The sequence below is a fragment of the Triturus cristatus genome, chromosome 5_2, assembly GCF_964204655.1.
Source record: "Triturus cristatus chromosome 5_2, aTriCri1.1, whole genome shotgun sequence".
Taxonomy (NCBI): domain Eukaryota; kingdom Metazoa; phylum Chordata; class Amphibia; order Caudata; family Salamandridae; genus Triturus; species Triturus cristatus.
The window spans coordinates 266,465,010-266,490,312 of record NC_140588.1 but is presented as its reverse complement, the minus strand read 5'-3'; the positions used below and the strand labels follow the sequence as shown (position 1 = coordinate 266,490,312).

Genomic DNA, 25,303 nt, shown 5'->3' with positions numbered 1-25,303 from the left:
GTTAGAGTGACCATCCTAAGATAAAAATCTGAAGTTTCAAAGGCCGACACTGACGTCTTGGGAAGGTTGTAAAATCTTAATGGACATCAGCTCAGCCTTGAACACAATGTGAGTTGGAAACACTCCCTATAAGAGCATTCCAACTCGCATTGTCCTCACTAGGTGACCGAGTGAAAGGAGCCGAAATCATGTAAAAGTGACACACGGTGGCACTGTGTGAGTTGACAGGTCTGAAGTCAACATCAGCACACCAATGGCCAGCAATTATGTGCATTATTTTTTACTAAGTCTGCCTCCGAGAAAACTTGTGTGCAGAAAATTGATCTGGCTCTGTTGGCCTAAAAGAGACTTTGTGTAATATATGTTAAGAGATTTGCAACATGAAATTGTGTGGATGAATTATGTGCCTGCTGATAGCTATTATGTGTAACCCAATCATAATCCTGGTAAAATAGCTCGGAGGGTTATGTGTTAGCTACAAACAGCAGCCTGTAAGCCTCAAGGATAAACATTAACATAGGTTTTTCACCAATGTTTCATTCTTCTAAGGTTGATAACAGGAGTGCAACTAAGTTAGGAAGAAGCAATTAACAATTAAGTTCCAAAAACACTTATTTGTATTGTCTGTTAAATAAACGATCATTTTAAATGTAATGAACCATATAACGCTATATGTTCAACATACAGAGTGAGTTTGAGAGAGTAAACTATTGTCTGTCTATTTCTTTGCAGATGTTTGAAGCCACCCTGTTGGCTGATTCTTTGTTTCTACTGACACGATAACTACTGACACGATAAAACTCATAAAAAGTACTTTCTAATTTCCTTTTAAAGGAGTTGTCGTGGGGAAAAGACCCAGAAATTCCTTCTTCTGCTTGGAGGCAGCAGCATCGCTCCACATAAACTCTGGGGCCTTTTTACAAACCCCTTGTGCCGCCAGTACATCACTTTTTCCCATATTAAAAGTGACTTGTAAATAAGCCCCGGTATGTGCGAACACACCACTGCATGTTCCCAAGGTAACAGGGAAGCAGATTCATCAGGGACCCTTATGCCTTTTAGTAGCTGCCAGAATTGAAGTCCACTCCAACAAGTAACACACACATATTTCACAGAAAACTTACAGAGAAGAAAATACTCTCCCTGCTATAGATTTCTTTAAAGCTACATTACCGAATAATTTGCTCTCTCAAATTTTCAGACTTGTGGGAAATAAGCATGAATTAATTCGGAAAAATTAGATTAATGCTTGGAAATCAACTGACAGACATTTATACTAACAAGCCTAGGATTCTTCTTAATCCCCTGAAAGTCAGAAATCTACTCCAACTGTAGGGCTAACCATACAGTGGTAGATTATCAACTTTTTACATGGCCTAATATATTTAAATAAAACAACAGTTGATGGAGAAAGCAGCTTGTCACAGAGCCTCTGGGTTACTAAAAAATCCCTCAAAGCATTAGGAAACACAAGTGCAATTTCTGCCACAGGAAATGTTTCCTTAATTTGAAGAGTGTAATGATCAAATGAAAGCTGTATATTTTTATTAAATATATTGACTTCACATACCATAAAACAACCTCGAAGGATAAAATTGCTAATGCCACCGTAGTCGAAGTCGCGTTGGCCACATCTCCACTGTACGTTAACACAACGGAAAAGTTCAAAAGTGTGGCTAAAGTTGTCCATGTAGCATAAACTGCGATTCCATTATGGACCTACAAAATAATTAAGATCTTAAAAGTATGAATAACATTACGAAAAAAAGGGTCATTTTTTCCTATGTATTCATTCTTGTTTGCATGAATCTCTGGAGATCCAACGCCTAGTTGAAATAACCTACTGCACCAGTACCTAGGGAGCCCCTAATAAACGATGCACTGAGTCCTCTCCTTTTTAGGTCTCACCTGACCCAGCGCATGCGCTGGTCTGGCAAGACTTATTGAGAGGGCTCCAAAAAGTGCTACCAGGCCAGCCTAGAGATACAGTATATGTGCGCGGGCGCGCGCGCTTTACCGCGATTACTTTCACTTTCACGGCCGCACGGCCGCTTTGAAGTTTGATCCCGATCGCGATCACTTTTGCGGCTGCTTGGCATAGCCAATAGGTCTCGCTTTTGGGACCTTATAAGTATTTAGTTATGCAACTGTTGCATGGCTAAACACTTATAAGGTCCAAAATTCGAGACCTATTGGCTATGCCAATGCATGTTTTTATTGAAACACAAAATGTCTTAGAACATTGGAATGTTGGGAGCTCCATTGAAAACAATGGAGTGCTCCGGGCTTATAATGGCTGGTATAAGCCCAGAGCACCAACATTCCAATGTGTCTTTGTTCACAGCTCTGGCTGTGAACAAAGACTTCAGGGAGCCTGAAGGGATTTCAATCCCCTCTCGCTACCTGAAGGCTTTGTTTTGTTAGAACATTCTGCCCTCTAGTGGCAGAATGTTCTAATAGCCTTATAGCCCTTCGTAGCAGGGCTATACCGGTTTTTAATATCCCTCTGCTTTTTTAAAGTCCCTCGCCTTCGGCTCGGGCCTTTAACGCTGTAGCGGGCCTTTAACAGCCGGTATAGCCCGCTACGGCAGGCTATAAGGCTATATTACAGTCATCTCATAATAAGCAACAAGGCGACACATTTAAGCACTTAGTGGAAGGAGCTCATGTGTAATTCATCTTTAGAAGAAATGAGATTGCGCCATGAAAATACTTTAAGGTACAGAATTTATCCTTCAGTCCAGTATTCTTTTGGAACATCTAACTCTGAAAAGTGGTAGTGGAGTTTTCCCAAACAGAGAGGGATGACAATCCCTGAAACCAAACATAAGACACTTGATGAAGACTTATTGCTACTAAAGAGCTTTTACAAGCCATTTCTCATGGAACGGTGTCAAACTGGAAAATGTGGAGAGGTCACTGAAGAAGAATATCGAATGATCTACATCGATTTTGTGATTTAAAACAAAGTAACGTACAGTAACAAATTCCTTACGTTCTTGTTCTATGTGGCCCTTTTCTACCATATGAGTGAGATTAGCTTGAGAGCACAGCACAGTGAGTAATCACATTCAAGTTTTGCATTTTATTAAGGCGTCCAACAGCTACACAGTAAGATTCTTTGCTGAATGTATTGCTCCATGTGGGCTGATGTTTAATAAGTTTGGCAAGCTGCATTTGGGATTTGAATTCTGAGTTCAATTTTCCATCCAGTTCTCTCTTTTCCTAAACAGGATAAACTTTACTGCCTAAATTGGGATAAGGTAGACTCGAATGTTTACTGCATTTGCCCCACTGTGGGATGTCTCTTTTTAAAAAAGTACATAAAACCCTAACCGACATTCTTCATCATCGAGCTCCTCATGGCCAAGATCGTAACACTATTATGAGGTGGGCAGCCTTGGGAGCACTCTGCGAGGTGTTTTACTGTGTGTTGAGTGAAAAAAGCTATTGAAGAAGACTACTCTTAATTGCTGTGAGAAGAGTGAGTATTCAGCTCTCAAGAAGAAGGGGTCTAAAAGTAAAAATGCATAGGGGATGGTAATTGGCTTGAATATTCTGTTCTGAACCTCCATGCTGCTGAATTATAAAGTTAACAAGGAAATATGGTGGAATTTTGTGATGCATCCCCGGCAGTCAATTTTGGATATTTAGACCACATTTACAATGACAACACAACATGGACAAATTCCACTGGTCTACAACCACTGTCTGTTACTATCTCCTAACCACCCGACCCCTCTGTTGTCTTGTTTCCCTATTAGCATGTCTGTGTCTCCCAAATAGTATTTCTTGTTGTCGTGTATTTTACTTTGGCACATGATGAATAGTGACCTATCCACCTGACCTCAGGTAGCATGCCTTATCACACTCTACAGGAGACATCTTGTGGGTGAGCAAAACTTACAGTGTATTGGCACTCTCCTTATGTATGGTCAGCCAGTGTTTCTACATGTCAGAGTGCTGAATGTGTACAACTGCGTACATGTGTATCACTGATACCCAATACCAATATTTTCCCCTGAAAGTTTGTGAGGATTTTGCACCTAACCTAAATGCATTGAAGATCAGTTGTGGCAGACTTGCTCGATCAAGAGGAGATTCTGCATTGAGAAGAAGGGCAAATAGAGGAGTAGTTGTATACTTAAAACAACATAAAAGCTATCTGAGAAAATGTCAGAATTTAAATCAAAATGCTTACCATTTACTTTGCACACAGTAAAATCTCAGATTCACTCTGGAATTTGGCCCTGGGGATGCTGAACCTCAGAGTATCAATCTCATCTAAGAAAAAATCTACACCAGTTTCACCTTCTGCCTTAGAAGCAGGCCCTGAGTGGGAATGAGGGAGCTGTAAGTACAGGGGAGGAAGAAACTGAATATGCAGGGACTGATGTAGATTCCCTCAACCTACCAGTCAACTCTGGATTTTTCGTTCAGGGAAACTGGTTGTCAACAGTGGTGGCTCCTCTGCTAAGGTAGAGGAACGTCACCCCACTGCTTCAGCTGCCAGCTGAATACAAAACATAAAATGATAATAACGCTCGTTATTATCATATCGTTTTTTGTATTCAGCTTGAAGCTGAAGTCAGGACGGAGGTGGCAGCACCTAAAGTGCGCATGATGCTTTGGCCGGCAGTCTTGGGCCGTCCAAAGCCACATGCGCACTCTGCAAGTTATCCATGCTGGCTGAGAACATGCACAGCCTGCCAGCCCCGGTGTAAGCGCTGAACCATGGCGCTCTGACCAATTACAACGCTGCTAAGGCAGCATTTTGATTGGTCAGGGGATTCTGGGAGGCTGTGCACTTCCTGCCGAGAGGAGGATGGAGAAAGAATAGGGGGTGGCCAGCGGTAAAGATGTAAGTGCTTTTTCATATTATTCCTCTCCCTTTCCTCCTCCTGCCCCACATTTGACCCCTGGTCAGTAGCAGCCGCTACTGGTTGTCAACTTCTGTAGGCTCACCGCATTGGCTCCTATATAGACACCAATTACCATTCATAGTCTGTCCAGCCCCCACACAACACGTGTACCTAACCATGCACAGACGATAGAGACTATACAGCTATTCGACAATGGGGACTAACCAGCTTTTTTAGGGGGAAAGCTTGTATGCCCTCTCCTTTCCAACTGTACAAGTGAAAAGGCCTGTGCCTGTGCAACTATAACCAGCTTACACCAGCCAACAGTAGTATTCACCCTCTACAGATAAGGCGCTGAGTGATAGTAACTTTTTGCCTACTCTTGTAGCTGTTTGTGTTCTGCAAATTCTATAAGAGTGCCCGTGGCGTGCATGTTTTCTGAGCATGCACAAAATAGACCAATCTACACACGTTTTAGAGACTTTACTCCATCACCACCCAAAAATGTACTTTACCTAGTTTTACCTATTTGCCCCGATGCACAATAGGGGCCCTAAAGGGTAACATTCAAGCCAAACCTATAGTACTCAAACTGATAACTTACAGAAAGCATCATTGTTTCCTCTGCGAGGTGCCCAGGGAGTATCTTTAAATATTTCTAAACATTTTCTTCGTCACAATCCAGCATCCATGCCAGAAAATAAGCATGATACAATAGTTAGTTTTTGATGTTACCATAAAAATTTACACCAAATATGTGAAGTAGTTCAAGTGAGTCTACACCTCCAGGCACAACCATGCTACATTAGCTTCAAGAGGCGCCTGAACACTGAATACAACTGAGAAATGATAGACATTAAATAACTCCCTAAATCAGACCACTTTCTGACTTCCTGCCATCGTCCTTATTCAACTGTCGTTTAATTTGTGCCAGTCGTTGCGGACCAATAAGGATTTTTTATCATCTTTGACCCATAGCAAGAGAGAGAAAGGCAGAAACAGGAGAAAGGAGGAGGAAGAGAAACACACGAAAACAGCGATTCACAGGGAAAGCAGAAAAGAATTTAAAAAACAATTATGGCAAAGTCAATAGGTCTAGCCTTCAGCAAACCAATTGGCAAAGCAGCATATGGCAAAAAGAGGAAAGAATAAAAACAAAACAAAAGTCAACATAGGCGTAAGTCATCACACTTGTGGGCATATGCATCATGATGCCAAGTCGACTAGGCATGCTGTGTTAAATGCCTGCATGCTTCACCACGCATTCACATACGGCATGGTTCAGCATCCATTTTGTTTTTACTCACCGTTCCAAGACAACGGACACCAATCGTGGAGCAGTAAATATAAATGTCTTAGAACATTGGAATGTTGGGAGCTCCTTTGAAAACAATGGAGTGCTCCGGGCTTATAATGGCTGGTATAAGCCCAGAGCACCAACATTCCAATGTGTCTTTGTTCACAGCTCTGGCTGTGAACAAAGACTTCAGGGAGCCTGAAGGGATTTCAATCCCCTCTCGCTACCTGAAGGCTTTGTTTTGTTAGAACATTCTGCCCTCTAGTGGCAGAATGTTCTAATAGCCTTATAGCCCTTCGTAGCAGGGCTATACCGGTTTTTAATATCCCTCTGCTTTTTTAAAGTCCCTCGCCTTCGGCTCGGGCCTTTAACGCTGTAGCGGGCCTTTAACAGCCGGTATAGCCCGCTACGGCAGGCTATAAGGCTATATTACAGTCATCTCATAATAAGCAACAAGGCGACACATTTAAGCACTTAGTGGAAGGAGCTCATGTGTAATTCATCTTTAGAAGAAATGAGATTGCGCCATGAAAATACTTTAAGGTACAGAATTTATCCTTCAGTCCAGTATTCTTTTGGAACATCTAACTCTGAAAAGTGGTAGTGGAGTTTTCCCAAACAGAGAGGGATGACAATCCCTGAAACCAAACATAAGACACTTGATGAAGACTTATTGCTACTAAAGAGCTTTTACAAGCCATTTCTCATGGAACGGTGTCAAACTGGAAAATGTGGAGAGGTCACTGAAGAAGAATATCGAATGATCTACATCGATTTTGTGATTTAAAACAAAGTAACGTACAGTAACAAATTCCTTACGTTCTTGTTCTATGTGGCCCTTTTCTACCATATGAGTGAGATTAGCTTGAGAGCACAGCACAGTGAGTAATCACATTCAAGTTTTGCATTTTATTAAGGCGTCCAACAGCTACACAGTAAGATTCTTTGCTGAATGTATTGCTCCATGTGGGCTGATGTTTAATAAGTTTGGCAAGCTGCATTTGGGATTTGAATTCTGAGTTCAATTTTCCATCCAGTTCTCTCTTTTCCTAAACAGGATAAACTTTACTGCCTAAATTGGGATAAGGTAGACTCGAATGTTTACTGCATTTGCCCCACTGTGGGATGTCTCTTTTTAAAAAAGTACATAAAACCCTAACCGACATTCTTCATCATCGAGCTCCTCATGGCCAAGATCGTAACACTATTATGAGGTGGGCAGCCTTGGGAGCACTCTGCGAGGTGTTTTACTGTGTGTTGAGTGAAAAAAGCTATTGAAGAAGACTACTCTTAATTGCTGTGAGAAGAGTGAGTATTCAGCTCTCAAGAAGAAGGGGTCTAAAAGTAAAAATGCATAGGGGATGGTAATTGGCTTGAATATTCTGTTCTGAACCTCCATGCTGCTGAATTATAAAGTTAACAAGGAAATATGGTGGAATTTTGTGATGCATCCCCGGCAGTCAATTTTGGATATTTAGACCACATTTACAATGACAACACAACATGGACAAATTCCACTGGTCTACAACCACTGTCTGTTACTATCTCCTAACCACCCGACCCCTCTGTTGTCTTGTTTCCCTATTAGCATGTCTGTGTCTCCCAAATAGTATTTCTTGTTGTCGTGTATTTTACTTTGGCACATGATGAATAGTGACCTATCCACCTGACCTCAGGTAGCATGCCTTATCACACTCTACAGGAGACATCTTGTGGGTGAGCAAAACTTACAGTGTATTGGCACTCTCCTTATGTATGGTCAGCCAGTGTTTCTACATGTCAGAGTGCTGAATGTGTACAACTGCGTACATGTGTATCACTGATACCCAATACCAATATTTTCCCCTGAAAGTTTGTGAGGATTTTGCACCTAACCTAAATGCATTGAAGATCAGTTGTGGCAGACTTGCTCGATCAAGAGGAGATTCTGCATTGAGAAGAAGGGCAAATAGAGGAGTAGTTGTATACTTAAAACAACATAAAAGCTATCTGAGAAAATGTCAGAATTTAAATCAAAATGCTTACCATTTACTTTGCACACAGTAAAATCTCAGATTCACTCTGGAATTTGGCCCTGGGGATGCTGAACCTCAGAGTATCAATCTCATCTAAGAAAAAATCTACACCAGTTTCACCTTCTGCCTTAGAAGCAGGCCCTGAGTGGGAATGAGGGAGCTGTAAGTACAGGGGAGGAAGAAACTGAATATGCAGGGACTGATGTAGATTCCCTCAACCTACCAGTCAACTCTGGATTTTTCGTTCAGGGAAACTGGTTGTCAACAGTGGTGGCTCCTCTGCTAAGGTAGAGGAACGTCACCCCACTGCTTCAGCTGCCAGCTGAATACAAAACATAAAATGATAATAACGCTCGTTATTATCATATCGTTTTTTGTATTCAGCTTGAAGCTGAAGTCAGGACGGAGGTGGCAGCACCTAAAGTGCGCATGATGCTTTGGCCGGCAGTCTTGGGCCGTCCAAAGCCACATGCGCACTCTGCAAGTTATCCATGCTGGCTGAGAACATGCACAGCCTGCCAGCCCCGGTGTAAGCGCTGAACCATGGCGCTCTGACCAATTACAACGCTGCTAAGGCAGCATTTTGATTGGTCAGGGGATTCTGGGAGGCTGTGCACTTCCTGCCGAGAGGAGGATGGAGAAAGAATAGGGGGTGGCCAGCGGTAAAGATGTAAGTGCTTTTTCATATTATTCCTCTCCCTTTCCTCCTCCTGCCCCACATTTGACCCCTGGTCAGTAGCAGCCGCTACTGGTTGTCAACTTCTGTAGGCTCACCGCATTGGCTCCTATATAGACACCAATTACCATTCATAGTCTGTCCAGCCCCCACACAACACGTGTACCTAACCATGCACAGACGATAGAGACTATACAGCTATTCGACAATGGGGACTAACCAGCTTTTTTAGGGGGAAAGCTTGTATGCCCTCTCCTTTCCAACTGTACAAGTGAAAAGGCCTGTGCCTGTGCAACTATAACCAGCTTACACCAGCCAACAGTAGTATTCACCCTCTACAGATAAGGCGCTGAGTGATAGTAACTTTTTGCCTACTCTTGTAGCTGTTTGTGTTCTGCAAATTCTATAAGAGTGCCCGTGGCGTGCATGTTTTCTGAGCATGCACAAAATAGACCAATCTACACACGTTTTAGAGACTTTACTCCATCACCACCCAAAAATGTACTTTACCTAGTTTTACCTATTTGCCCCGATGCACAATAGGGGCCCTAAAGGGTAACATTCAAGCCAAACCTATAGTACTCAAACTGATAACTTACAGAAAGCATCATTGTTTCCTCTGCGAGGTGCCCAGGGAGTATCTTTAAATATTTCTAAACATTTTCTTCGTCACAATCCAGCATCCATGCCAGAAAATAAGCATGATACAATAGTTAGTTTTTGATGTTACCATAAAAATTTACACCAAATATGTGAAGTAGTTCAAGTGAGTCTACACCTCCAGGCACAACCATGCTACATTAGCTTCAAGAGGCGCCTGAACACTGAATACAACTGAGAAATGATAGACATTAAATAACTCCCTAAATCAGACCACTTTCTGACTTCCTGCCATCGTCCTTATTCAACTGTCGTTTAATTTGTGCCAGTCGTTGCGGACCAATAAGGATTTTTTATCATCTTTGACCCATAGCAAGAGAGAGAAAGGCAGAAACAGGAGAAAGGAGGAGGAAGAGAAACACACGAAAACAGCGATTCACAGGGAAAGCAGAAAAGAATTTAAAAAACAATTATGGCAAAGTCAATAGGTCTAGCCTTCAGCAAACCAATTGGCAAAGCAGCATATGGCAAAAAGAGGAAAGAATAAAAACAAAACAAAAGTCAACATAGGCGTAAGTCATCACACTTGTGGGCATATGCATCATGATGCCAAGTCGACTAGGCATGCTGTGTTAAATGCCTGCATGCTTCACCACGCATTCACATACGGCATGGTTCAGCATCCATTTTGTTTTTACTCACCGTTCCAAGACAACGGACACCAATCGTGGAGCAGTAAATATAAAGAAAGTCAAAATCACACAAACATAAAAAATGGAGTAGTCTGGCAACAAATTGAAGCAGCTGAGCCCTCCAAAATATTTTGTTAAAGCATTTCTTGAATGAGCACAATGAGTGAAACACGGAGGCGTGGGCAACAAGAGAGGGAGGGGGGGGTGTTGCACGATCAAGGTAGGAGCCTGAGGTGAGAGGGAAAAATAAATGTAAAAAAAGAAAAAAAAAGAAAAGATATAGCAACTCTACAGGAAGGCTGAGGAGGGAGTAACACGGGGTGGAGTGAGCATTTAGGTGGAAGCAGCTAATGAGGAAGAGAGGGCAAAATAAAATGCCTGCAATCCCATACAGTGATGAAAGACAGCAAAACGTAGTTCCCTATATGTAAGCAGTGGAATGATAAAAGCCATCCAATTAAAAGTTTGGTAAAGAAACTGTGCTCCAGAGGAGGGAAAAACACAAGGAGGAGGAAAGCCATTGAATAGGAAGCAAGCAAATAAGACTGCCAAGAAAGAAAGTCTGTGCCAAGAAACAGGCTGGCACAAAAATGTACTAGTGCAGGACACAATATGCCTTTTTGACAACATACCCCTAAAAGCTGCCTGTAGGCAAGGCCCAAAAAGTGAGATAAAGAACCAAGAAGTGTAGAGTGGTGGAGGAAAGAAGCATGGGGTGGATTCAAGACTAAGCTTCCTTAGTAATGGCAACCCTGGCATTCAGCAATGGGCCATAAGAAAAAATTGGGCACCTGCACATTTTATTTTGTTTGTTTGTTGGTTTTTATTTTATTCAACAGATATCTGTGAAGTAGCTAATGGTGTGGTACTGCAGACAATCCTTATATTAACAATAAAGAGGAACTTACGAGAATCCGGATGAGCCAAAGGTCTATTTTTCTAGACTTCTGCAGCCATAAGCCATTAATGTACAGTGCGCGGTAAGAGATGATGAGGACACAGTAGTTTGTGAAGGCAATGAATGCCAGGAACACCAGGGCTGGAATGATATACCTGTAAAAGAAGAAGTGGAACAATAGGTGCATGGAGATAGTGTGGCATTTTCACTATATAGACAAATTAACAGAGTTAGTCAGGGGTTCAGTGTTTAAGAGCTGGGAAGTGCTGCTACTGTTCCATCAAAAGCACTACACTATGGGCAAGAAGTTCAGCTACTTGGTCATAAGAGCACCTCTGCTGAGAAGAGCTGGTACTGTCCCAATGAAAATTCAGCAGATCTGCTGATAAGTGCTAGCATTGTCAAATAACGAGTGGCAGCCATGCAGATCGATACAGATGCCTCCTTCTCACTAAAAGCCGCAGTATTGTGTCTTGGCGGTGAGGTGTATAAAATGTCTACATGCCACCAGATACAGATGTCTTTGGGTGTCAGAGGATGACAGGGAGTTACAAGGTGAGCAGCCATTTTTGATAGCTTTCTTAAACCAATACCAGAAGGGGGGTGGCGATGGAGTGTCCCAACACCGAGATAGCCAGTCGGAAGAAAAGGATGCAATGTGATCTGTAATTTTCCTCTCACTACAATTAAGCAAAGGCTGGTAGGATTCTGCTTTCTTTTTCCACGATTTGAAAAAAGGGACGAGTTATAAACACATTTTTCATTGAGAATTTGGATAAACCTTTAAATATCTAAAACCAAACCCCCAACTTGACTAGTGAAAACCCATGCGGCCCTAATGAATGCCTTCTGGGTATTTACTAGGAAGATCCCTTCCCTACCTCTAATTGCTGTTTGCTACATCAAAAAATAGAGATGGCCATATTCATATGAACAGTGATCTATCTACTAGGGATACATCCATGCTGCATGGGGCAAACCAATTGATGTATTATCCCAGCCAAACTATTACTCAAGGCTTTCAAAAACACCAGTGTTAATCAAAGGATATTAGGTAGTAAGAAGGACATTTCCTGGGGTGTTTATTTTTCTCCAGGAATATCACTATGTTTATTTACATTTTTGATAAAGGGACCTTTAATTGCTCAAAAAACCCATTGATTTTATCAATGAAAAATGGGCTAACATGCCATTAAAAATTCAGATGGAATTAATTTTGAACCAGTGGACTTCCTTCCAAGCTGACCTTTTATTCCCATGATTTTCTCCCCCAATGTAAAAGGGCTGTTCAAATTTAGTAGGGAGTTCTTCATAAAGACGCATTTTAGCCACAGCCAGTATGTCCTAGGATACTCAACAGAACAGTCTGAGTCTTCATTATAAAGTTCAGAATAAAATTCCCAAAAGACATCTAAAATTCCCACAAATTTGTTTTATCATCATACCAACGATATTATATACCCTGAAACTATATTTGTGATGTCCTTTTCGCTAATATTAAAGGCCAATGTCTCACCCGCTGACTATGCTCGAACATTGAGTGCTTATGATACACCCTTTCAATAATGTCTCTGAGCTGCTTTTATTCAAGCAACATCTGACCACTTAATGTTTGTAAATCTCCTTTTCCTCATCCAGGCACAGGCGAGCGGATCAAAAACCCATACTCAAGCTCTAGATTTGAAAGTTGTATACACGTGTTTTCCTTTTGCCAGCGAGCTTCTTGACCACTATGACTAGTAACACTGAGCATGGCCCCCTGTATCACTACCTTAGCAGTATTCTAAAGGTGTTCAGCTGGGGAGCCTCCTATAAGCTTATCTGATCATTCTTTGTTTTATCAATAACATCAATAGATCAGCACATGCAAGCTCCCTCTGTACCCATGCAGAGAGGAACCGGTGGGCAGCCTTGAGTATATGAGCAAGCCTTAAAGATTTCTCAGAGACCTCATCACTTTTGGTAAGAAAGTCAGTATGTTCCCTGAAACAAATCCTTTATACTGCCTTTCACAGCATCTAGGGGGGCAAGATCTACTCCCCTCTATTACTTGCCAAAGTGAAGCTCCACTCTTGTCACCTCCTCTCATGGCAGTCCAGGTCATTTTGTCTTATTTTCTATTTTGCCTCTGTATCCCGGCCTCCTAGCATCTGCCACGGGTTCTGCTCTCACCATGAGCCAGCATCCAGCAGGCCACTGAGCTGCGTGCAAGGAGGAGCTTCATCCCCTGCTTCCTATGAGAAGCTGTGTGTATGGCTAAGCACTCAGTACTGCACAAAATCCAATTCTACACCCACAAGCAGGTAAACAATCAAGCCTCCATTGATGTTTTTCCGGGAAACAGCTTTTACCACGAAGACTTTTCTACGCGTTACGTTTATAACGGTACACTTACTTTGTAAACGTATTGCTTCCACGACCATCTTTACCACGCAAGCAAAGTCTTCACGGAACGTCTTCTTCCTCATCCGATTCAGTCCTTTTTTAGTGTCGGCGAAGACATGAGAAAAAGGCAAAAAAAAGAAAAAAGGGGGTTTGGGGGGGTCTCCCCCCCAAAAAAAAGCATTGTAAAGGAATAATCGAGGTAAAGGATATGCGTAGAAAAATCATTCCGTAGTAACTCATGCGTGGTAAAGGCATGCGTTGCAACGGAATGCATAGTAACGACATATATTCGTTTTTCCTTTTCGCTCCCTCGGGGAACCACATGCATCGCTCAGCAGCTGCACGAATAATGTGCTATCAAAATCATGTAAGGCAATTTATGATGACAGATCGGCAGATGCCACCCCAGGCAGCATCATTTCCACCCATCCCTATCTTTCTTAATGCAAACCTCATTAAGTAAACTGTGTTTTCGAGAGGAGTCACCCATCCCTTTATACGAGCATTGCTGGGAACTCGAGTCCACGTACCGAGTCTCAGAGACTTGGGTTAAGAGTTGAAGTCAGAGTTAATTTTGTGACTGTCACTCTTATCTACTGCAAATACACCATAACCTGTTTAATTTCTGCTCTACGTTCAGCTTTGCTGTGTTATGGGGAAAACATATCCACAATTTCACATGTATTTTGAGAAACTGCATACTTACATTTTGTGGTGTAGGTTTGTATTTGAGGGTAGGTGATTGGCGATACAGGGCTTCTCCTCCACCACCCCAGAGCCAATACATTCACCTGCATGGCTCTGGTCACTCTACTTACAATCTCAAATTGATGTTCATCAAAAAGATCAGAGGAGTTACCACCTAAAAGTATCCCTTATAGGTGCCATCTAGAAACTTTCCATTCAATCTTTCCCTTCTGTGTCAGTTGATTCCCCCAGTCTCCCTCCCCTCTCCACCTATCCAGCTAACCACAAGCCTCCACAATGTGTCAGTTGTCAATTCTTTTCAGTCCGAGTCCTTTCCAAATGTTTGTGTGCCTCAAGGCACCATTTCACCAAGCAAAAGAAAAACCCCAAAAAACTCCCTACACAATTCTCTGTTCTTCCCCTCAAGTCCTCCCTCTTATCCAGGACCATGGAAGTCCCACAACACCCTGCTGTTTTTACCTGCTCCTCCACAGGATGATACTCATCAGACTCAGATAAGCCTAGTCAACCTATCTAGCTTTTTTCTTGCTTTCTTTTTCCTGGTCTGGCAAGGTAGGCGTGGAGAGAGGGACTCTGCTGAGGGTGGGGCTTGCCGTTTCCTCCTCAATGTTGGCAGCGGGGTACTTGTTTCTGGCTGTCGCTGGTGTAGTGATATGATTCCTGGAGGCCCAAGTGTATGTCAAGCGGTGCTTAGTGGAAACTATACACACCTAAGGTGGTAGGTAATAGAGCACAGGGGTTCAGCAGAGTAACAAAGATGACGGTAAGTATTTGGCACATTGTATAGGATGGCAGTAATCGATAGGAGCAGTTCATCCTCACCAGAGCTCCACTGACCACCCTCAACGTCTGCATCCTCTTCTGCAAGACGTATCTCAGTTTCTCTGGTTGAGAACATTTTATAGCTTTTTTTGTTATGACTTTAAATGGTGAATACTCCTTTAGATATATCACAGTTTAGACTTATTCGTGATCCCACAGGAAAAGCCAGCCAATGTTGAGAGCGTTGTTGAGCATCCACACAAGGTAAAACCAGATTGGGAATAGATCTGGCTTTATATCCATCCATCCATTTTCGTTTCTAAGGTCAAAACAAAAAGCAATGAATTAGCAACAATACATGTGTTAGAAAACTAGAACAAAGTGTTTAATCTCCTCTATAACCCTAGGTTATAGGCATCTCCATAAAGACAGCTCTCACATATGCCAATGTTCAGGTTAAAAGGAGAACGCTCCCAAAAAGAGGTGCTGCAACAAATGGAAAAAGAACAGCTTTATAGAATTCCAATATCTTCAAATGGCTCAATCATTACTTTACACCACTGGTCTCCGGGCCAGACAAGATGGTGGTTTTGGGAAGAGCTGCTTGAAAGCCAGCCAGCCTAGTTCAAACTGCAAACGAGAGGCAAGTGAAGGTATTGAGATATTGGTTACTTTCAGGATAGTAATGTCTTTTTGAGATGATAAAAAAGCAAATTTTAACTGTCCACCTGAGAAAAAATGAATGAGTGGCAAAGTGAGCTAAAAACAATGATGGATTCAACCCAGATCTGTGACTGGGAGTGTGTGAAAAGTTTTTGCGCTCCGCCCATCATCTCCTTGTGTTTGCTTTGTTCACTTCAAGTTGGCAGGGAATGCCCTGACGTGGGTCCCTTGCTCACTTTGCCACTGGATTCAAGCTAGCCTAGCTGATGAGGGGTGTTACCCTTAAACCGGTCCCAGAATGCTTGTTTCCACTCCAGGGAAGACCTGGCTTGGCAGTTTGGGCTGGACTGTTCCCATGAGGCACAGGGTCAAGACTGATTTGCATATAGCTGGGTCTGAACTGGGGTGGCGTAGTGAGCTAAAGAACGGTGATGGATTCAACCCAGATCTGTGACTGGGGGTGAGTGTCAGAAAGGTTTCAGTGCGCCGTCCATCATCTCCTTGTGTTTGCTTTGTTCACACCTTCAATTAAGCCATTGATCAAAGCTACTGATTACTCTACTCCACGGGCTAACCCAATATTCCTCACCAAGAAGAGAGGAGTATGTTCTGGAGATGCAAGAGTGCCACCTTAGAGTAGAGTACCAACTTGCCATGGATAAGTGATAAAAATCGGAGTCTCTAGTTGGCAGTGGTATACACCTGTCCAAGTAGGGACCCTACCTTCTAGTCATGGTAAGGGGATTACACAGCTAAGATAACCCCAGCTCACCCCTTGGTAGCTTGGCACGAGCAGTCAGGCTTATGTAAGAGGCAATGTGTAAAGTATTTATACATAACACACACAGTAACGCAGTGAAAACACTACAAAATGGACACCACACCGGTTTAGAAAAATAGCAAATATTTATTTAATCTAAACAAAACCAAAATGACAAAAATCCAACATACACAAGGAAATATATGATTTTGTAAAGAATAAAGCAAAAATACAGTTCCTTGAAGTTGATAGCGCCAAACAGGGCTATCACGGAATTGTGACCAACAAATCTAACAGTTCAGTCCGACCTGGATGGAGTCGAGCGCTGGTTACAGTGTCTGGGAAGACCCGCAAACAGTATCTTGGATTTGAAGAGGCCTCGAGGACCTTGTGGTGAAGTGTAGAAGTGAGGCGTCGCTTGAGTTGAGCGGCATCGGTGCTGCATGTCAGTACGGAAGTCGGTGAGCACCTGATGTCACACGCTTTGCAGATCAAACTCCATGAAGTTGAAGTCAGGAGCGCTCATGACTGCTGTGTCATCGCAGGCGGTGTGTCGTGCACTTCACGATACGGTGTCCATGGCTTCGGTGCAGGCAGCGGCGTGGCGTCTGTTCAGCATGGTCGTCGGTTGACCCAGGGATGCGATGTTGTCACGGTTGGTATCTCGTGCTCCTCACGAGGCGGTGAGATGGGCTTCAGTGCAGGCAGTGGCGACAGGTGACGATGTCAGAGTCGGTGGTGCTGTCGTCGGCAGACCAGGGGCTATGGTGCCGTCGAGGGCGGTGACCACGGCTACAGTGTAGGCAGTGGAGTCGGTGACGGTGCGAAGCGGTGTCGTCGGTAAAAGTAGGGTTGTGTGGTTGTAGAAGTCAGTGTCCACAGCCACGGTGCAAGTAGCCTTGTTGCTGACAATGTGAAGCGTCGTCGTCACTGAGACTAGGGCTGCGGTATCATTGAGATCGGTGCTGAGCTCACCCAGTGAGCGGTCACTGTGATGGCTTCGGGAATCCTTTTCTAGAAGTTACAGCCCAGAAAACACCTCCAGTGGCCCAGAACTGGAATTGACGCCACTTGGCAAATTCAGAACTACCAGCAATGGAGTCAAGGTGCTATAGGTGAAGTCTTTGATGACCCTGAGACTTCCAACAGGACGCAAGCAGGCACAAGCCCTGTGAGAAACTTCACAAGCAGGATACACAGCAAAGTCCAGTCCTTTTCCTCTCCAAAGCAGAAGCAGCAACTCCAAGCTACCACTGCAAAGCAACACACAGCAAAGGGGTAGTACTCCTCCTTACAGCTCTTCTCCTTGACAGAGTCTCCTCTCGTTCCGGAAGGGTTCTAAAAGTCTGCGGTTTTAGGTCCAATACTTATACCCCTTTTGGCCTTTGAAGTAGGCATTCTTCAAATGATTGTCTTTGCAGTGCACACATTCTTGTCCTGCCTGGTCTTATCTCCAGCCACACTCCAGGGGGCTGAAGACAGCATTGTGAGAGGCCAGGCATAGCCCTATTCAGATGCATGTGACAACTCCTCCTACCACTCTAGCTTAGGAAGGCCCATGAGCCTGGTGATGGGTCATCAGGATATGCAGGGCACAGCTCAACTCCCTTTGTGTGACTGCCTAGAGTGAATGCACAAACAACCCATCTGTCAGTCTGAACCAGATGTTGATTCCACAACAGGAAGAGGCACAGGATGATAAAGCAAGAAAATGCCACTTTCTAAAAGAGGCATTTTTAAACACACAATTTAAAAACCACTTTCACTAAAAGATGTATTTTTAAATCCTGAGTTGGGGGCCCAAACTCCAAATCTCTCTCTCTTCCCAATTGATAGGTACACTTGCAAAATGTTGCAAGGCAGCTCCAATGATAACCTATGGGAGAGATAGTCCTTGCAATAATGAAAAACAGAATTATCAGTAATTCACTATCAGCACATGTAAAACATACCAGTACATGTCCTACCTTTCACATACACTGCACCCTGACCCATGGGGGGCACCCTGGGCCTACCTTAGGGGTGCCTTACATGTAGTAAAAGGCAAGTGGGTGAACTTGCCAGTTCTACATAGCAGTTTAAAAACTGCACGTGCAGACACTGCAATGCCAGGCCTGAGACATATGTACAGGGTTACTCATGTGGGTGGCACAACCAGTGCTGCAGGCCCACTAGTAGCTTTTGATTACAGGCCCTGGGCAACCATAGTGCACTTTACTAGGGACTTACCAATAATTCAAATATGCTAGTTATAGAGAACCAATCCGAAGTACATATGCACTTTAGCACTGATCCGCAGTGGTAATGTGCCCAGAGTCCTAAAGCCAACCAAAACAAGTCAGAAAAAATAGGAGGCAAAACGTGGGGGGGGGGGGGGGGGTAAACCTGTAAGAAGAGCCAGGTCCAACAATAAGCCTACAGATAAGCCTGCCGATTTCCCAAAGGCATCCTAGATAGGTTCATCAGAGGAACATAAGAGGTGGACAGTACTGAAGAGCAAGTGAAGCCAATCACCAAATTTGCTGTATTACAGCCCTGAAGCTGGAGGGGTCAGTTAGAACCCACACAAAAGGGTAGATTGGTGCTTACCATCATCTCAGAAACATCTGATCAGCAAATGGAGAAGAAGACACTAAGGGCCAGGAAGATGATAACAGTTATCATCACCACTTGGAAAGAAACATAGGCTAGTTGTGGTGACCCAGTGCACTAATGGATCTACTACAAAGGTATGTATTTGCTCCCAAGGTCATAGCTTCAAATCTAAGTCAATCCATTGAGAATGTCATTCTTCTGAGAACCATACAATGAGAACCATTGAGTCAGATAACAATAAATAATTGTTGTCAGCCCAAAACAATAAGCCCTCTAACTCCCCGCCACGGGTGAATTGTCTGCTTTACAAATACCCCAGGTATGTTATGTATGATACATATCTGTTATTCAGGGCCCTGCATTGTGATGCCTCACACATTGCCTCTTCCTACCATTAAGCTAGCATATGTTAGACACCAGGTTCTAGCGGTGATCAAGTCCTCAATCTACAAGAGGGTGCTGCTCTCTGATCTGATGCTTTGCTGGAAAGCGAGGTGACAATGTGCTTCTAGGTGTTAGGCAACAGAACTGGGAGAAAAATCATCACATAAGTTTTCAAAAAAGCTACTGGAAAAAATGAGTGCTGATTTTTGTGTCACCACCAATGAGAGATAGCTGCCAATAGTTGTCGACAAATACTCTCTGTATCTAGAAATGAAATATTGAATACTCCCACAGAAGAGGCAACACACACTTTCCTGGCTGCTGTTGTCATGACAAGTCTCACTGCCGTCAACATCTCTGCTCATTCATCCTGGCATCCAGCTACCCTTCTCCCTTGACAGAGGGAACGGCGATCAAATACCAGTAGAGTAATAACAAGGTAAAGCAGTGGAGATGCACCAGAATCTCAGACATCCGGGTAGGAAATCTCATGCAATACCCAGGAGCAAAGCTTAGGATGCCCTTCACATCATAATCATTCAGGGAAACTACCCAGAGAAATGCAATGGTTTTGTCAAAAGGATTATCCACATTAAAGAGAATATGTCTGCCTATAAGAGCTATCAAGGTCTTTACTCTGAAGTTTATGAGGACTCTGAAGACTCTCCCAAACTATATGACAGTGACAGAGCACGTGACAGGTCGTCATCACTACATCAAGGTACAAGCCAACGGGCACTGAGCATGCCATTTTGGAATATTAGCCATCCAGCAGAAACATACAGGCGCTCTCTACAACTAAGTTCTTCCAGAGTGTCAGCCAAAGACAAAAAGACTTGATATACCTTGAGACCTGACTCGAGGCATGTTCATTAAGCCTGACCCCTCACTTGGACATGATCAAGCTTGTGACCCCCAGTTTTATTACAAACAATTTCCCCAGAAATTTTACTCATCCAGTCAACTGGATCTCCACCCAATTGGACCTTCATTCAACTAACCGCCAAAGCCACTTCATGTGTTTAGGTGTTGTCCTTCAGTCAATTATGTGAAAGAATGTTATGGTTACCAAAATGGTTGTTACTCAAGTTCTTTATGTGAAAGGATAACACTCATAGTGAACTGTGGGAGCACGCCCTCAACATCAGGCGTGTTCTGTGCTTGGATGTGAAAGATTGAATAAGAAATTGAGCTTGACGATGATGACTGTAACTGTGCCACTGCAACCCAGCCAGCAAAGCTTGACATAAGCCCTGTGGGTCTTATATTTACTGCCAAGCTGAGGACAATGCAATTACAGTATCTAACAGGTACTAAAAAAAGGTATAACTCCCACTAGACAGTAGCAAAGGGAGGTGTGTGTAATACTTGAAAAGCAATGGTGTACTAACCCACTCTGAATTAAAAGGGTTTTGTATTTCATGTTCAAAATGTACTTTATTGAAATTCTATGAACTTAGACTTACTTACTCTTCCTCACTTAGAAGAGAGCAAGGAAAAACAAAAATAGATACATTTTGAATATGTTTTTTTGTATCTATGTGTGTGTGTGCACATCTAAATATATAAATGCATACACACACACATACACACATAAATATTCAGTGAAAAAAACAAAAGTTAAAGAACTGTTACAATTCGGTAAAAATATCAGGTATCAGGTAAAAGCATACTGTTTTAAACAAACAAAACCACAAAAATTCATCAGTTATAGTTATCTCAATTAACTATAACTGTAATTGGGCCAGGAAGTGGGGCTCCATGCACTCCCTAATATTTTTAATACAGAAATATGATTGGAGCCCAGGTCAGCCCGGTTGTCATTTTATTTAAAAAAATGCCACCTGCCATTTTTGAGGGGGATCAGGAGGGGCTAGAGGGCAAGGATTGACTATCCTGATATATTATATATATATTTTTATACTTTTTCAGGACAGGGGACTAAATCCAATGGTCCTGTAATGGTGGTTGCAACTTTTGTTACCACGCTGTGGCCAGCCAATCAGAGCACTCACTCCAGCAGGACCCACACTCTTGTGGGAGCAAGGTGGACGAAGGGGAAAAAAGCACCACAGTCAATCAGAATGGGCTATTTTATAGGTTGTGAGAGTCCCATGAACCCAACCGCCCAGATATACAAATTGTTTTTTACATAGTCATTTCTGAAAAACCACTGGAGTGACCAAGCTCTAGCTTCCAGTCAAATTTGGTGTCATTCCATTCAGCTGTTTTGGCAGTAGCGCGTTCCAAAAAATCCCTATGGAAATTGCACGGGGGAAAGTGTGTTTTAGGCCCCCCTTTTTTTCTCGACCACCAGGTGATGGATCACCACATAACTTCTCAGGAAGGAGCGAAGCAAAAAAGAGCCCCGAAGATTTATGAAACACCACGAAAGTTATAAAAGTTATTAGCAAAGAAAACCTGCCACTGGAACCAAGGTACACCAGACTAAAAAAAACCAATCTGGGCGATACCGGTTGTGGGTTGCTTGTGTTCCTGTTCAGAGAGAACCTGGCTTGACAGTTTGGGCTGGACCATTCCTAATGTAGAAGGGTCAACACTGATTTGCATATAGCTAGGTCTAATCTGAGGTAACATGGTAGACAATAGAACGATGGGTTAGAATGCTACCCCAATGATTGCCTGTGGTTAGATTTATTGCAAGCATCCTCCCATCACCTTTTGTGTGTTTGGCCACCATTAGGCAATATCAACTTAGAAACCCTTCTGATGAGGTCTCAATCGTTTGCAAATGTTTACGTATTGAAGTGTAGCTGTAACCTTTTAATGCGGCGTTACTTGGAACAATCCAGCCACATCCGCAGTAAACGAGCTCAAATAATCTACCTGGACCAGAATTTTAGAACGATTCTTAAATGCACGAGCTCTGGCTCTCTTGTGACCGCAGCCTCTCTGTTGCACCTGTCCAAGTTGTTGAGGGTGACTGCTGTATTTACCTGCTGCTCAGATACACCACTGAGACATCAACAAGAACTATTATCTGCAGGCAGTGGCCTGTTATCTACCAGATGCCAGAGAACGCAATTACACTGCACGTTTACAAATCCTGGGTGTGAGTTTCAAAATAATTTATGCATCTGAGAAGTAGTTCTACAGGTGCACTCTCTTACGTCGCTAACATGCCTTTGTCAATCGGCCCCAAAACGTCTAACTCTTTGTACTAATTGTATATTAATCTGGCCAGAATATTTCAATGTTATTCCTACTTTAGATGATTTTACACTAACATGCTAGACAGAAATTGTCTTGTGGACTTACTTGTGTGGCTTTCTTTCAAGAAATACAGTAAAAATATAATGGGTGTATTTCTTTCAGTATATAGGTGCAATTGAAATGTTGCAAATGGGCAAGTTAAACAGTCACAGAAGGGCTTCTAGCGGGTACCCCTCTAGGACCTATGTTGAAATATAAAGTTAATTGGTCACATTTTATTTTCTCGCAATAAAAGGAGATCATTGTCAGCTGTGCGTTTTTAAAGTGCATTCTGTCGATTATAAACAACAAAAATGAAACAGCAAGCCTATAGAGCAACCACACCTCCCTCAATATTCCCCCACTGTTAGTCTGTAATCTGAAAGTTTCCAATTATTTGGCGTGCACATCCACTACTCCTGCTGTTTCCAGAGAGTGATCAAAATTACCAAAGTTAATTTATACACAACTGTGAAATGCACCACCACAAAGTCACTTCCAAAATGATTTCGTCCATCCGGTCAGTTAGTATCCAGAATATTCTTTAATCTTCACAAGAATTTTCTGTCGATTACACTGACAAACCACTGCGAATTGACATGTTGGGCATTTCATGCTTGACCAGCCCTACAAGTTTACTGCCAATTCCAGATCGACTGGAACTATGACACAAAGTGGCTTACCAATGCGAAACTGCTTTTTGTGGTGAGAAATGACCCTTGTACGCAGTTGGGTAAACACAACCGAGTATTAACAGTTCATCTGAGAAATGTGTGTACTGTGCAGTGTGAGATGAATGAGGTGTTTTGAGAGATTGTCAAAAGTCAAATCTTCGCTGTCTGAAGAGAAATAGCCAAAGTCCAAGTAAAATTGATTTGCTGAAATATTAGTGCATAACCGTTGTACCTTCGCTGTTGATTTGGCTATTAGTTATGGTCAAGTGAATGATTAACCACAACTTACTTTTTCAACCTTTTCATTTTCTGTGTGTGTGTACCAGTGGTTAATTTGTAAAAGATAAAAAAGTGCCATGCTCTCGTCGGGAGGCTGCTTGCACTAGCCCATTTCTCCTGTTAGCACCGCCTAAAACAGAATCAACTATTGACCATGAAATTGGGGAGAGGGTGTGGCGCAATGGCTGACGAACTCGGAGTTGGGGAACCAGGTTCAAGTTTCGGCGTTGGCTCAACATCCTGTGATTCTGGGCAAATCATTCAATTTCCTTGTAAATGAATGTGTCCATAGCTGAATATCAAGAAAAGCGACGTGTAGATGATTAAGTGAAACCATCGTCTCAAATTAAGCACTGGTGTGTACATATTTTACATATGTTTGTTAATTCTTCGAGCTTTCGTGAAGTTCAGCCTGATATCTGCTTTATAACACCTACAACCTTCAAGCACCCCACTCCCCCCAATCTTGTCCTTTTTCCTCTCAAGCTTGCTTCCATTTCTTGGCTTTATATGCACAACCACCCCACTTTGTCTTCAAATGCCATTTTAAATTTTTTCTCCTGCTTCAGTTTCTCTCTTCCTTTTATCTTAAATTTTCAGTGTTATCCTTCGTCTGGCTATTTATCTTCTCTGTAAATGGATTTCACCCACTTTTTCTGCATTTTTTTACCATCCTTTCTCAAATCCATCCCTTTCCTCAGCCGTTGGCACTTCTCTCCCCACGTACACGATGTTCAACCCTTTTCTCTTCGGCGGTTCTTTCCAAAAGCATACGGGCCAAAGTCCATATATGTGGGGGCATATTTATCAAAGGGTTGCATCGTCCTTGTGCCATGCAATGGGGTGCAAGAGCGGTGCAACCATTAAGTTAGATTTATCAAGCCATACAAGCCCACCTTACATGGCCCTGAGTAACTTGATAAATCTAGAGTAACGCAATGCAGCGCAAATCACTACATTGCGTTACTCTGCCCCAGGGAGGTGTTCCATGGGTGGTGCGTGGGTGGTCCCACGCAACACCCAATAATTTTTGTGCATTCCCAGATTTACCATTAGTGGTAGACCTAGGAATGCATTGGGAAATTCCTATCTGTAAGGCCTTTTCTTGCGGAGGTTACAGGGCATACTTTGTGTGGGTGTCACAGGGACACAGTATAGTTGCAATCCAATTGAACAGTAAGTTTACTCCTTTTAGGCACTTTACTCTCACTGGTTAGTGAGGTTGAGCAGTCAAGATTTACAGAAGGTGGGGGAGGGGATTAGAGACTCTGAGCCATATTATCAACACTTTTCTTCGGTGCAGTCACTATATCTGACACAAACTACCATATACTGTAAATTTGGGATTTACTTTCCTGCATGCTGGAAAGTTGCCTACAATTAACTCAAAGTAGCATTATGTGCTGCTTTGCACTGCTTTACTTCAAGGGAGTGTCCTATGGGCGGTACATGGTGATTCCCTTTGTACTGTCCATTGGTTTGCGACTGATAGCCCTATCTACTAACATTTGTAAACAGGCTTTGGGCCTTATGTATGTATACAATGTCCCATAGACATAGAATGGGCAAAACCCATTGATACATCTGGACCTTTGTGCAACAAAATCCACCTCCTCGAGACAGGTGCAAAGTAAGGGACATTTTAATGTTCGCCTAAGCACAGTATTTAGTACTTGAAGGATATCGTTCCAATATAAAGCTTACACAAGATTGACAAACACACACTTGCACTAAGGTGCTAAGAGATGTGTGTGCCACAAGGTAGCCAAATTGGGCACCAGTGCTTGGAAAGAGAGCAGCAGTGTCATATCTTAATAGATATATGTTAGAAATTGGGTTT

The 25,303-nt window shown here is 42.8% G+C and overlaps 1 protein-coding gene across 1 annotated transcript in view; it reads right to left on the bottom strand.

Annotated features, from left to right (window-relative positions):
- LOC146822855 (uncharacterized) overlaps window positions 1-15,090 on the bottom strand; it is a 54,812-nt gene extending 39,722 nt beyond the window's left edge. The window contains exons 1-3 of the mRNA XM_085606319.1: window positions 14,844-15,090; window positions 11,051-11,195; window positions 1,571-1,719 (exon numbers count right to left, since the gene is read on the bottom strand). Of these exons, the coding sequence (XP_085462445.1) occupies window positions 1,571-1,719; window positions 11,051-11,195; window positions 14,844-15,031 (482 nt within the window). The 5' untranslated portion in view covers window positions 15,032-15,090. The remainder of the gene's footprint in view (window positions 1-1,570; window positions 1,720-11,050; window positions 11,196-14,843) is intronic.
- Window positions 15,091-25,303: the final 10,213 nt, after the last annotated feature.